The 15,118-nt window shown below is 38.8% G+C and overlaps 1 protein-coding gene across 4 annotated transcripts in view; it reads right to left on the bottom strand.

Moving 5' to 3' along the window:
* AASS (aminoadipate-semialdehyde synthase) overlaps positions 1–15,118 on the bottom strand; it is an 80,520-nt gene that overhangs the window by 35,514 nt on the left and 29,888 nt on the right. For all 4 annotated transcript variants that reach the window (XM_070369321.1, XM_070369322.1, XM_070369320.1 and 1 more), the window contains 2 exons: positions 8,999–9,058; positions 8,745–8,812 (listed from right to left, as the gene is read on the bottom strand). In XM_070369321.1, coding sequence (XP_070225422.1) covers positions 8,745–8,812; positions 8,999–9,058 — 128 coding nt within the window. The remainder of the gene's footprint in view (positions 1–8,744; positions 8,813–8,998; positions 9,059–15,118) is intronic.

The raw sequence follows: 15,118 nt of genomic DNA, 5'->3' as shown, positions 1-15,118 counted from the left end.
CTACCTGATAAAGAATTCCAAATAATGATAGTGAAAATGATCCAAAATCTTGAAAACAAAATGGAGTTACAGATAAATAGATTAGAGACAAGGGTTGAGAAGATGCAAGAAAGGTTTAACAAGGACCTAGAAGAAATCAAAAAGAGTAAATATATAATGAATAATGCAATAAATGAGATCAAAAACACTCTGGAGGGAACCAACAGTAGAATAACAGAGGCAGAAGATAGGATAAGTGAGGTAGCAGATAGATAGAAATAAATGAAATAGAGAGTAAAAAAGAAAAATGAATTAAAAGAAATGAGGACAGAGACCTCTGGGACAATGTTAAACACCCCAACATTCGAATCAGAGGAGTCCCAGAAGAAGAAGACAAAAAGAAAGACCATGACAAAATACTTGAGGAGATAATAGTTGAAAACTTCCCTAAAATGGGGAAGGAAATAATCACCCAAGTCCAAGAAACCCAGAGAGTCCCAAACAGGATAAACCCAAGCCAAAACACCACAAGACACATATTAATCAAATTAACAAAGATCAAACACAAAGAACAAATATTAAAAGCAGCAAGGGAAAGACAACAAATAACACACAAGGGGATTCCCATAAGGATAACAGCTGATCTTTCAGTAGAAACTCTTAAGGCCAGAAAGGAATGGCAGGACATACTTAAAGTGATGAAAGAAAATAACCTACAGCCCAGGTTACTGTACCTAGAAGGATCTCATTCAAATATGAAGAAAAATCAAAAGCATTACAGACAAGCAAAAGCTGAGAGAATTCAGCACCACCAAACCAACTCTCCAACAAATGCTAAAGGATCTTCTCTAGACAGGGAACACAGAAAGGGTATATAAACTCGAACCCAAACAATAAAGTAAATGGCAACGGGATCATACTTATCAATAATTACCTTAAACGTAAATGGGTTGAATTCCCCAACCAAAAGACAAAGACTGGCTGAATGGACACAAAAACAAGACCCCTATATATGTTGTCTACAAGAGACCCTCCTCGAAACAAGGGACACATACAGACTGAAAGTGAAGGGCTGGAAAAAGATATTCCATGCAAATAGAGACCAAAAGAAAGCAGGAGTAGTAATACTCATATCAGATAAAATAGGCTTTAAAACAAAGGCTGTGAAAAGAGACAAAGAAGGACACTACATAATGATCAAAGGATCAATCCAAGAGGATATAACAATTATAAATATATATGCACCCAACATAGGAGCACCGCAATATGTAAGACAAATGCTAAAAGTATGAAAGGGGAAATTAACAATAACACAATAATAGTGGGAGACTTTAATACCCCACTCACACCTATGGATAGATGAACTAAACAGAAAATTAACAAGGAAACACAAACTTTAAATGATACAGTAGACCAGTGAGACCTAATTGATATCTATAGGACATTTCACCCCAAAACAATGAATTTCACCTTTTTCTCAAGTGCACACAGAACCTTCTCCAGGATAGATCACATCCTGGGCCATAAATCTAGCCTTGGTAAATTAAAAAAAATTTGAAATCATTCCAAGCATCTTTTCTGACCATAATGCAGTAAGATTAGATCTCAATTACAAGAGAAAAACTAGTAAAAATTCCAACATATGGAGGCTGAACAACACACTGCTGAATAACCAACAAATCACAGAAGAAATCAAAAAATAAATCAAAATATGCATAGAAATGAATGAAAATGAAAACACAACAACCCAAAACCTGTGGGACACTGTAAAAGCAGTGCTAAAGGGAAGGTTCATAGCAATACAGGCATCCCTCAAGAAACAAGAAAAAAGTCAAATAAATAACTTAACTCTACACCTAAAGCAACTAGAAAAGGAAGAAATGAAGAACCCCAGGGTTAGTAGAAGGAAATAAATATTAAAACTTAGGGCAGATATAAATGCAAAAGAAACAAAAGAGACCATAGTAAAAATCAACAAAGCCAAAAGCTGGTTCTTTGACAGGATAAATAAAATTGGCAAACCATTAGCCAGACTCATCAAGAAACAAAGGGAGAAAAATCAAGTCAATAAAACTAGAAATGAAAATGGAGAGATCACAACAGACAACACAGAAATACAAAGGATCATAAGAAATTACTGTCAGCAATTATATGCCAATAAAATGGACAACGTGGAAGAAATGGACAAATTCTTAGAAAAGTACAACTTTCCAAAACTGAACCAGGAAGAAGTAGAAAATCTTAACAGATCCATCACAAGCATGGAAATTGAAATTGTAATCAGAAATCTTCCAGCAAACAAAAGCCCAGGTTCAGACGGCTTAACAGCTAAATTATACCAAAAATTTAGAGAAGAGCTAACACCTATCCTACTCAAACTCTTCCAGAAAATTGCAGAGGAAGGTAAACTTCCAAACTCATTCTATGAGGCCACCATCACCCTAATACCAAAACCTGACAAAGATGCCACAAAAAAAGAAAACAACAGGCCAATATCACTGATGAACATAGATGCAAAAATCCTTAACAAAATTCTAGCAATCAGAAGCCAACACATTAAAAAGATCATACATCATGACCAAGTGGGCAAGGATTCTTCAATATCTGCAAATCAATCAATGTAATACACCACATTAACAAATTGAAAAATAAAAGCTATATGATCATCTCAATAGATGCAGAGAAAGCCTATGACAAAATTCAACATCCATTTATGATAAAAAAAAAAATACCCCTCCAGAAAGCAGGAATAGAAGGAACATACCTCAACATAATAAAAGCTGTACATGACAAACCCACAGCAAACATTATCCTTAATGGTGAAAAATTGAAAGCATTTCCCCTAAAGTCAGGAACAAGACAAGGGTGCCTCCTCTCACCACTACTATTCAACATAGTTTTGGAAGTTTTGGCCACAGCAATCAGAGCAGAAAAGGAAATAAAAGGAATCCAAATTGGAAAAGAAGAAGTAAAACTCTCACTGTTTGCAGATGATGTGATCCTCTATATCAGTTCAGTTCAGTTCAGTCACTCAGTCATGTCCAACTCTTTGCGACCCCATGAATTGCAGCACGCCAGGCCTCCCTGTTCATCACCAACTCCTGGAGTTGACTCAGACTCACATCCATTGAGTCGGTGATGCCATCCAGCCATTCTCATCCTCTGTCGTCCCCTTCTCCTCCTGCTCCCAATCCCACCCAGCATCAGAGTCTTTTCCGGTGAGTCAACTCTTTGCATGGGGTGGCCAAAGTATTGGAGTTTCAGCTTTAGCATCAGTCCTTCCAAAGGACACCCAGGACTGATCTCCTTTAGAATGCACTGGTTGGATCTCCTTGCAGTCCAAGGGACTCTCAAGAGTCTTCTCCAACACCACAGTTGAAAAGCATCAATTCTTTGGCACTCAACTTTCTTCACAGTCCAACTCTCACATCTGTACATGACTACTGGAAAAACCAAAGCCTTGAACAGATAGACCTTTGTTGGCAAAATAATGTCTTTGCTTTTGAATATGCTATCTAGGTTGGTCATAACTTTCCTTCCAAGGAGTAAGAGTCTTTTAATTTCATGGCTGCAATCACCATCTGCAGTGATTTTGGAACCCAAAAAAATAAAGTCTGACACTGTTTACACTATTTCCCCAACTATTTGCCAAGAAGTGATGGGACCAGATGCCATGATCTTAGTTTTCTGAATGTTGAGCTTTAAGCCAACTTTTTCAGTCTCCTCTTTCACTTTCATCAAGAGGCTTTTTAGTTCCTCTTCACTTTCTGCCATATAGGAAACCCTAAAGACTCCACCAGGAAATTACTAGAGTTAATCAATGAATATAGTAAAGTTGCAGGATATAAAATCAATGCACAGAAATCCCTTGCATTCCTATACACTAATAATGAGAAAATAGAAAGAGAAATTAAGGAAACAATTCCATTCACCATTGCAACGAAAAGAATAAAATACTTAGGAATATATCTACCTAAAGAAACTAAAGACCTATATATAGAAAACTATAAAACACTGGTGAAAGAAATCAAAGAGGACACTAATAGATGGAGAGATACACCGTGTTCATGGATCGGAAGAATCAATATAGTGAAAATGAGTATACTACCCAAAGTAATCTATAGATTCAATGCAATCCCTATCAAGCTACCAACAGTATTTTTCACAGAGCTAGAACAAATAATTTCACAATTTATATGGAAATACAAAAAAAACTTGAAGAAGCAAAGCAATCTTGAGAAAGAAGAATGGAACTGGAGGAATCAACCTGCCTTACTTCAGGCTCTACTACAAAGCCACAGTCATCAAGACAGTGTGGTACTGGCACAAAGACAGAAATACAGGTCAATGGAACAAAATAGAAAGCCCAGAGATAAATCCAGGTACCTATGGACACCTTATCTTTGACAAAGGAGGCAAGAATATACAATGGAGAAAAGACAATCTCTTTAACAAGTGGTGCTTGGAAAACTGGTCAACCACTTGTAAAGGAATGAAACTAGAACACTTTCTGACACCATACACAAAAATAAACTCAAAATGGATTGAAGGTCTAAATGATAGACCAGAAACTATAACACTCCTAGAGGAGAACATAGGCAAAACACTCTCCGACATAAATCACAGCAAGATCCTCTATGACCCACCTCCCAGAATATTGGAAATAAAAGCAAAAATAAACAAATGGGGCCAAAATTAAAATTAAAAGCTTCTGTACAACAAAGGAAACTATAAGCAAGGTGAAAAGACAGCCTTCAGAATGGGAGAAAATAACAGCAAATGAAGCAACTGACAAAGAATTAATCTCAAAAATATACAAGCAACTCCTGCAGCTCAACTCCAGAAAAATAAATGACCCAATCAAAAAAATGGGTCAAAGAACTAAACAGATATTTCTCCAAAGAAGACATACAGATGGCTAACAAACACATGAAAAGATGCTCAACATCACTCATTATCAGAGAAATGCAAATCAAAACCACAGTGAGGTACCATTTCACGCCAATCAGAATGGCTGCTATCCAAAAGTCTACAAGCAATAAATGCTGGAGAGGGTATGGAGAAAAGGGAACCCTCTTACACTGTTGGTGGGAATGCAAACTAGTATAACCACTATGGATAACAGTGTGGCGATTCCTTTGAAAACTGCAAATAGAACTGCCATACAGCCCAGCAATCCCACTTCTGGGTATACACACTGAGGAAACCAGAATTGAAAGAGACACGTGTACCCCAATGTTCATCACAACACTGTTTATAATAGCCAGGACATGGAAGCAACCTAGATGTCCATCAGCAGACGAATGGATAAGAAAGCTGTGGTACATATACACAATGGAGTATTACTCAGCCATTAAAAAGAATACATTTGAATCAGTTCTAATGAGGTGGATGAAACTGGAGCCTATTATACAGAGTGAAGTAAGCCAGAAAGAAAAACACCAATACAGTATACTAATGCATAATATGGAATTTAGAAAGATGGTAATGATAACCCTGTATGCAAGATAGCAAAAGAGACACAGATGTATAGAACAGTCTTTTGGACTCTGTGGGAGAGGGCGAGGGTGGGATGGTTTGGGAGAATGGCATTGAAACATGTATATTATCATATGTGAAACGAATTACCAGTCCAGGTTCGATGCATGATACAGGATGCTCGGAGCTGGTGCACTGGGACGACGCAGAGGGATGGTACGGGGAGGGAGGTGGGAGGGGGTTTCAGGATGGGGAACACATGTACACCCATGACAGATTCATGTCAATGTATATGCCAAAACCAATACAATGCTGTAAAGTAATTAGCCTCCAATTAAAATAAATAAATTTATATTAAATAAATAAATAAAACTTAGACTGTGAAGCAATCATTTTCCCCCCACATTTCTTACAATAAGAATCTCATCAGGAGTTCCCAATACCAACATTTACATTAATTATTTTATATCCCATATAATGAACAATAGATCCAGACATCTTTGATAGGTGTGAATTCCCAGTACCACTAGTGAGGTAGAAGTGCTGGGCCAATGCCTGGCTGTTCATAACTGAGTCACTTGGTCTCACACTTTATCCTTCTGGGGGAGGACATTGATTCAAAATCATGCTAGGGGCCTTTTATCAGAAACCTATTTACCCCTCACAACAATCTGAGGATACTACAATCTGAGCAAGAAGTTATTATCCATATTAGACACAGTCTTGTGATTTATCTTTCAGGTCACTTGAAACCAGTGAAAACCATTATTTTGTTTCTCTTTTTTTTTTTTCAAACTCTAAACTTTTTATTTTGTATTGGGATATAGCTGATTAACAACGTTGTGATAAAAAAAAAAAGAAAAAGAAAAACCAATGTTGTGATAGTTTCAGGTGAACAATGAAGAAACTCAGCTATACATATACATGTATCCATTCTCCCCCAAACCCTTCTCCCATCCAGGCTGCCACATAACATTGAGCAGAGTTCCATGTACTACACAGTAGGTCTTTGTTGGTTTTGTTGGTTATCCCTTTTGAATATATCAATGTGTACATGACCTTCCCAAGTTCCCTAACTATCCCTTCCCTTTGGGAAACTGAATGTTCATTTTCTAAGTTTGTGAGTCTCTTTCTAAAACTATAATCTTGAAATCACAAATGGAATGGGTTAAATGTAGAAACCTAAGATGAATCACTAGGCAGAACTCTAATTCTTGAATTTCTCTGTTGTTGGAATTTGTACTTGCCTGACAGTTAATGATTTGTCTTTCGTACAAACTCTGACCTCCAAGATAGTGACTAAGTCTTCTCCATCTTTATAAGCCCACTATTGCTCATTGAATTCTGTCTTAAAGATACTCATTAAAAGTCTTCTGAATCAAATTCCCAGATATCAATACAAAACCATGGAAATGGTTTGGTGCCAGAGACTTAAGCAGAAGGCTCTGTTGCTGGAATCTTTTAGGCTAGGATGTCTCTCAAGCTTTAACCTTAATTTAATTTCACTTAATTTCATTAATTATAAGTAAATAAAAATAAATGTAAATATAAAATTCTCCCACCCCTCTTCACCCCCGACACTCCTATCACTGATGATGGGAGCTTTCATTTAACTTCCACCTCTATCCCATTTCATCTCCCAGAAGGAAGCACTATTATTGGCTATTATAGATCCTTTCTAATAACATCTTCTGTAGTTTGGGAATATGAAACACATTATTTTGATCTCTAAAAAGAAAATGTTCAAAATACATTTTTAAAAACATTTCTAGATATTAATATTATCTGCCCCATCAGCAACCCCACACTCCTGGTTAATAATTACTGTGCTAAATAAAGGGGCTTCCCTGGTGGCTCAGACGGTAAAAGAATTGCCTGCAATGTGGGAGACCTGGGTCAGGAAGATCCCTTGGAGGAGTGCATGGCAACCCATTCCGGCATTCTTGCTTGGAGAATCCCCATGAATGGAGAAGCCTGGCAAGGTACAGTCCATGGGGTTGTAAAGAATCGGACACAACTGAGCGACTAAGCACAGGACAAGGAATAAAGAGAACAAAACAATAAGGCAGGGATTCAAGGAAATTCTAATTTCCTTCCAAAATGCAATCTTCATTTTCAATCTCTTGGCACAAGATTCTACCTGGGAAGGAAGGCAGGAAGTCCTAGCAGTCACACTTGCTGCTACATGGAATATGGTGTATAAAGAGGGACTAGTCATGTTAGACATGTCATAGACATGTTAGTCATGCAAGAAAGAGATCATCAGAATGAAAATCCAAAGATAAACAAAACTATGAAAAACAAATATATGAAGTTTCCCCTAGAAGACACTCACCTATGGAGTTCTATAAACCAATTGCTTTTTCATTAAAAAAAAAAAATTATATACCCCTGGTTTCATGCCAGAATATTTCACTAACACACAAAAGTAAGTATAAGCTAACAAACACACATAGAAAAGGCATAACAATAATACTTGATCTTTTATTTACTTCTTATAGGTGGAATAACAGAGAGAAGATCAGGCAGTTAGTTTCTAATTTTCCCACTCTGGCTTCTCCTGAGAATTCAATGCATGGGTCATTTTGTTAAATGTGAATGGACCAATAGAGCAGGCATAAACACAGACCAAGTACAACCAGCTGGAGACCAGAACATTCCAATGTCAGTGTCTGTGTTTCCAATTTTGAGTAGTAACGCCAATTATGGAAACCAAGGCCTTAGCTAAGTATCTTCCTAAGAGAACTGTTCTCTCCAGTGGATTTGTCTCATTACTTTTTGACACTTTCCTCCTAATAAGAACCCCAAGGAAAACTGACCTCTCACCATTTTCTTTTTTCAGTACTTTTCTTAATTGCTAACCAAGAGTCCAGTTTGCTATATATTATCCTAAGCAAAAGAGAATCCAAATCCTCAACTAGAAATCAATCTGAACGTGCCAAGGAAAGGGTTAGCTTGCTCATTTTCCTTTGAGAGAATAGTTGAGACATTACAATATGCAAAATGCTAGAGAAAGAACAGGGACAGAGCTTTTGAAGTTTTGCTTATCTACACACAAGTCTACATGGATATTAGGAAGCCAAAATGATGCTACAATACTGTTCAAAGGAAAATAATTCACATTGGTTTCAGCCAGTCACTTCATTTGAAATTCCTAATATTTACAGCCATTAAAAAAATACATATTGCATAATCCTAGCATCAAGAACTCATATGGAAGCATTTAAAAAATACTCATGAGATCCAAGAATAAACGTATTAAACAAGAGGTTGTAAATGATGCTTACCTGTTCTCTCGGAGTTTCTGGATATATTTATACTTGTTAGACAGCATGCCATTAGATGCAATCACTGCCTGAATATATATGATACAAGACAATTCTTTAGTCAGCACATTTAGTCCCGCAATCATGGGCTCATGACTAACAGAGAAAAGAGAGAGTGACAGAGAGGGAGAAAGACAGGGAGGGAAAGAGGAAAAGGGATCAAGGAAGGTGTGGAAAAAATACATTCATGGAAAGAAATACTTCTCATAACTTACATCTCGCACCACAGGAGAAAAATTCTGACTTTCAAGAGGCTGTGTCGCATCTGATAGTATCTGAAAAGGAAATGAAATTGGAAAAAGATAAATGATGTTGCAAAGAAGGCATCTTGAAATTTTATCTATATTAAAATATTAGTCAAAGGAAAAAATGTTTAGAAAAGTTTTTTGAAAATCACTGAATTGTATAATTAATTGGCAAAAGGAGTCTTCTGCAAGCAATGAATTCTGCCCCCAAAACATGTTTATTCAGTACAATTTCCAATTCCAAAACCTTAATCACATTTGCTTACTGGAAACACAAAAAACTTAGACTTCCCCACCAGTTAGATGTGTCTCATTGAGTGTATGTTCTTTAGTCGCTCAGTCATGTCCAACTCTTTGCTACTCTTTGAACTGTAACCCGCCAGGCTCCTCTGTCCGTGGGAGTTTTCAGGCAAGAATACTGGAGTGGGTTGCCATTTCATTCTCCAGGGAATCTTCCTGACCCAGGGATCAAACCCACAAACCCTGTGTCTCCTGCATTGCAGGTAGATTCTTTAACCCCTGAGATACCAGGGAAGCCTGTGTCAAGTTGAGCATGCTGGCAAATATCACCACAAGCTTTATCACCACAGTCCTCACTCTGAGGACCTCCATCCCATCCCAAAGGCTCAGCCTGTTCTATTAGCAATAGAAAATGGGGTATGCTACCATAAGGAGTCTCCCTCAGGTCAGCAATGGTTCCATATATAGACACATCAGCATTTCAGAAGCGTCAAGGAAAATGACTTGACCCAGTAGACTCAAAAAATCCTTCATACCCTTCCCATTATCTCACAAAAGTATGAGTCGATGGCCAACAACAAAAGCCACACCTCATACTGACACCCCAGCATTCCAATCCTTCTCATTTCCTCCAAGGGATCCAACCTTTGAATAGATGCCAAAGGGTAAAGATCCGATAAGTATGACTGCTTCTAAGGGGTGGGGCCTTAAGGCCAATGAGACAATCAAGACCCTACAGTACTCACCCAACTAAGAAAGTGTTAAATGTACCTACCAGATGCTGGCAGAACAGTATTTATTTACTGTATTAAATGAAATACAAAACTACTTCCATGTATCTAAAACAGATACCTAGGCTCACTATTCCTGGGAAAAAAAAAAAAAAAAAAAGACAGGTATACATATTTATAAGCCAGGGATTCTTAGGGGAATGGATGAAACTGACACTTGGGGTCTTCCCACTGCCTCTTTCTCCCAGCTACCTTTGGAGTATTTCCTTCTCAAGCTGACTCCTCCACCTACCAACCCTGTCAACGAGGCAAGAGCCATTTATAGATAATAAAATGAGTTCACATCTCACTCAGTATATGGTTAAATCACTCAACTCCTATGTATCTTTTCATTCTCTCTCTCTGCTCTTCATCTCTAATTCTATAGCCTTATGTAGGCCTTACTGGGACCATGGGAACTACCTCCCACATCTCTTCCCTCCATTTATCTCCAATCTGAAACACAAATCTGATTGTTTGTATTTAAACAGGCTCCTGTGCTTGTTTAAAATAATTCAGTAGATTTCCATTGCCTTCGAGTTAGTCTCAAGCTCCCTCTGTAGTCTGGCTCTGCCTCTCCTGCCTCAACCCCCGCATTGGCCTCACACCCAACACTCCAATCATGTGAACAGCCTGGAGCTGGGTACCCACATCACGTCCTCACCTGCCTCTTGGCCACACCATGTAGCCAACTCACATGTTACTCTGCTGCTTCCAACTCCTTCGCTTTGTTCTCCGAGATGCAGCTGAAGAACTGCCTTCTCTGTGAAGAGAAGCCTTTATCAAAGTGAAAGTCACTCAGTTGTGTCCACCTCTTTGTGACCCAATGGACAATACAGTCCACGGAATTCTCCAGCCCAGGATACTGGAGTGGGTAGCCTTTCCCTTCTCCAGGGGAATTTCCAACCTAGGGATTGAACCCAGGTCTCCCACATTACAGGCGGATTTTTTACCAGTTGAGCCACAAGGGAAGCTTATCAAAACCTGCCCCCAAACAGACCTGGAAATTAGGAACTGCACTTGGCATCTTGCTGTAAGGCTACTAATTGTAAGATGGCAAATATTCAATAAATATATTAGTGGATACATGCAGTCATTATTGAAAATTCAGAGCATTTTTTCCCCAAGAAAATAATAATTGTCACGAGTCCACCTAAAGAGAGGCAAATATCAAACAAAGACAAAAGGTTGCTCTGGGACTTCCCTGGTGGTCCAGTGGCTAAGACTCCCCCTCTCCCAATGCAGGGGGCCTGGGTTCGATCCCTGCTCAGGGAACTAGATCCCACATGCCGTAACTAACAGTTCACCTGCCACAACTAAAGATCCAGCATGCCGCAACAAAGATCGAGATCCCTTGTGTCATAACTAAGACCTGAGACAGCCAAATAAATAATTTTTTTTTAAAAAGGCTGCTAAATTACCGCATTTAACTGTCTCCCTTGCTAGAATTCATCCAATACAAAACTGCAAGCACAGCCTCCTGAAGCATGTGGTAGGTCTTGTCACTTTCACATATAACACTTTTGAGGCTCATCACTCTTTTCTAAATTAATTTCAAGCTATTTTCCCAGTGTTAAGACCCCTTTTAACATGGAACCAATATATTTACTTAATTCCATCTGATCTGACAGTACACAGAAACCTTATGTTAAATTAGCTCCCACCTTTGCTCCCCCATCTACATCGCACAGTATGCCTCCTACTTCCACTTTCCCGACTTGCTCAACTGGACAGATCCTCTCCCTCCACAACGTCATTAGCATCTTCCTGTGACTATCACATTCCATCTTTCAGTAGAATTGCACACGTGTCTTATGCCCTTCTTGGACCTCATGCATCTATAGGTCAGCAGCTGTGTTTAAATTCTCTTCATTTAGATGTCTGCCTTGTTCCAATAGACAATAAATATCTATTGACTTCAACTGAAACAAAACTTCCACATTGGTTCAAAAGGATATCCTATGCCCTGGAATGCTATAGGGTCCGTCCCGTCAAAAAAGAAAATCAGGGGGAAACAGGACAGTGCATATACAGCTATATCTTGTTTTATTGTGGTTCAACTTACTGTCATTTACAGATATTGATTTTTTTCTTCATTGAAGATTTGTGGCAACTTTGTATTGAGCAAGTCTATTGGTGCCCTTTTTCCAACAGATTTGCTCACTCTGTGTCTCTGTCTCACATTTTGGTAATTCTCACAATATTTCAAAATTTTTCATTATTTTTACTTTTGTTATGCTAATCTGTGATCAGTAATCTTTGACATTACTATTGCCAAAAAGATTATGACTGACTGAAGGCTCAGATGATGGTTAACGTATTTTAGCAATATTCTTTTTCTTTTTTAAAATTGAACTATAGTTGATATGGGCTTCCCTGGTGGCTCAGTGGTAAAGAATCTGCCTGAAATGCAGGAGATGCATGTTCGATCCCAGGGTCTGGAAGATCTCCTGGAGGAGGGCATGGCAATCCACTTCAGTATTCTTACCTGGAGAATTCCATGGACAGAGAAGCCTGGTGGGCTACAGTCCATGGGGTCACAAAGAATTGGATACAACTGAAGCAACTTAATTGGAGAAGGCACTGGCAACCCAATCCAGTACTCTTGCCTGGAAACTCCCATGGACAGAGGAGCCTAGTGGGCTGCAGTCCACGGAGGAGCCTGGTGGGCTGCAGTCCATGGGGTCGCTAAGAGTCAGACACGACTAAGCGACTTCACTTTCACTTTTCACTTTCATGCATTGGAGAAGGAAATGGCAACCCACTCCAGTGTTCTTGCCTGGAGAATCCCAGGGACAGGGGAGCCTGGTGGGCTGCCCTCTATGGGGTCGCACAGAGTCGGACACGACTGACGTGACTTAGCAGTAGCAGCAGCAGCAGAAGCAACTTAATACACACACATAGTTGATATATAATACTGTATTTCTTAATTAAGGTATGTATGTCATCTTTAGACCTATGGTTATTGTACACTTAACAGACTATAGTATAGTTTAAACATAACATATATGCACTGGGAAACCAAAAAATTTGTGTTACTCATTTTATTGTGATATTCATTTTATTGCAGTGGCCTGAAACTAAACCCCAGATATATCCAAGGTACTTTAAATATAGCTTCATACTGTTATCAAAAGAACATAGATAATATACTTAATTTTTTAGTGTCAAGCAGGTACACATATTATCAAGACTACATAGAGACAGTCATCAGTTTTTACATATGTCCAGTGCTGAGACTGATGCCTCCAAGACAATCCCACCACCCTGTTTGGAAGACCGATCTTCCAGAGAAAGAAATGGCCACCCACTCCAGCATTCTTGCCTGGAGAATCCCATGGACAGAGTAGCCTGGCAGGCTACAGTCCATGGGGTTGCAAAGAGTCAGACACGACTGAAGCAACTTGGCAGCAGGGACATATAAAAGGAAGAAGGTGTTAAAATTTAGAGAAGTTGGTTGTGTCAACAAATCTAAGCACTTTTCTTAGATGTAGCTGCCAATGTGGAAGCAGTGGCTGGGATGCTAAGCAGAGAGAAACTGAGAAGAGCTTGTGGATGACCACAGGGGGAAAAAAAAAAACAAAAACACTGGAGTTTAAGTTCAGCTGAAGGGGATCCTAATAAAGGTCAGATTTCCATTTGGGATCCTGAAGATTATATTCTAAATAAAGGGTCAACTGAAAAATGTAGTTCTCCAAAGGACCAAGACTCAGCTTTGGAATCACTTCCATTCTTAACTAAATGGAGGTGATTTTCTCCTAGCCTCCTTGCCGGAAACAAAGAAAATCTTCTCTATGACACACACACACACCATCCAGAGCCTATTCAATCAAAAATAAACAGGCATATTAAATAATAAGAACGGACTAAAAACCAAGAAAAAGTAAAACAAAGAACATTAAACAGACCCAAGAAGTTCATTAGAAGTATCAGAAGTGTTTTTAAACTCTGATTAATATGTTCATAAAATAAAATTTTCCCATAAAAGGCACAGCTAATCCACAGTTATAAGTCAAGACACTAGGTCCCTTTAGGAAGGAGAGTCGGGATAGTGCTGGGAGAGGCACAGGGGATTTCTGGGATGTTAACCTTGTTCTCGGAGAAGGCGATGGCACCCCACACCAGTACTCTTGCCTGGAAAAGCCCATGGACGGAGGAGTCTGGTGGGCTGCCGCCTATGGGGTCGCACAGAGTCGGACACGACTGAAGGACTTAGCAGCAACCTTGTTCTAGTTTTCACCTTGTAGCGTTCACCTGCATGTCTTTGTGATAATTTATCATGCTATATACTTAAGTATCACTTATCTGTGACCCTTTAATATTGTATACTATCATATAATGTAAAAAAATTGTATTTGTTCTTTAACAAAAATTTTTTTTTATTTAAGGACTTCCCCAGTGGTCCAGTGGCTAAGACTCCATGATCCCAATGAAAAGGGTCTGAGTTCGATCCCTAGTCAGGAAACTAGCATAGAACATGCTGTGGGTGCAGCCAAAAAAAAAAAGAAAATTTCATTCAAATTTACTTAGCCCTCATCAGTTACATGGGCTAACTCTCAAACACACTTTACTAAGAATTTCATTGAATTGGCTTGTTTTTCTCCTAACATCTGTATGAGATCAACTGTACTCAATGAAAGGCAATTTTGACTAAGGACAATGAAAAACTGTGGTCTAAGGTCCAAGAAAACTAAACTTGTAGTTGAAATTTTGAAGCATGATCATTTGTGAATTGAAAATGGCTAGTAGCAACTTCTTAGATGGTAAATGGTGTCAGAGCAGCCAAACAAAATGACATTTCAAGAAATAATAGTCAAATGCTTTCATAAAGGCAAATTAGTATGCAACATTTTCCATAATTTGGCCTTATAAGCTAAGCATTGCACTAAAATGCATACCTGAAGGATTCGAAAAAATGAATTAAAGTCAAAAGCTCAGAGCTTGCCTGGTGGCTCAGTGGTAGAGAAACCATCTGCCAATACAAAAGACATGGGTTTAATCACTGGTCTGGGAAGATCCCACATGCCGTGGAGCAACTGAGCCCATGCACCACGGTTATTGAGCCTGTGCTCTAGAGCCA

This window comes from Bos mutus, chromosome 4 (genome assembly GCF_027580195.1).
Source record: "Bos mutus isolate GX-2022 chromosome 4, NWIPB_WYAK_1.1, whole genome shotgun sequence".
Lineage (NCBI taxonomy): Eukaryota > Metazoa > Chordata > Mammalia > Artiodactyla > Bovidae > Bos > Bos mutus.
This window is presented reverse-complemented; position numbering and strand designations above follow the sequence as displayed.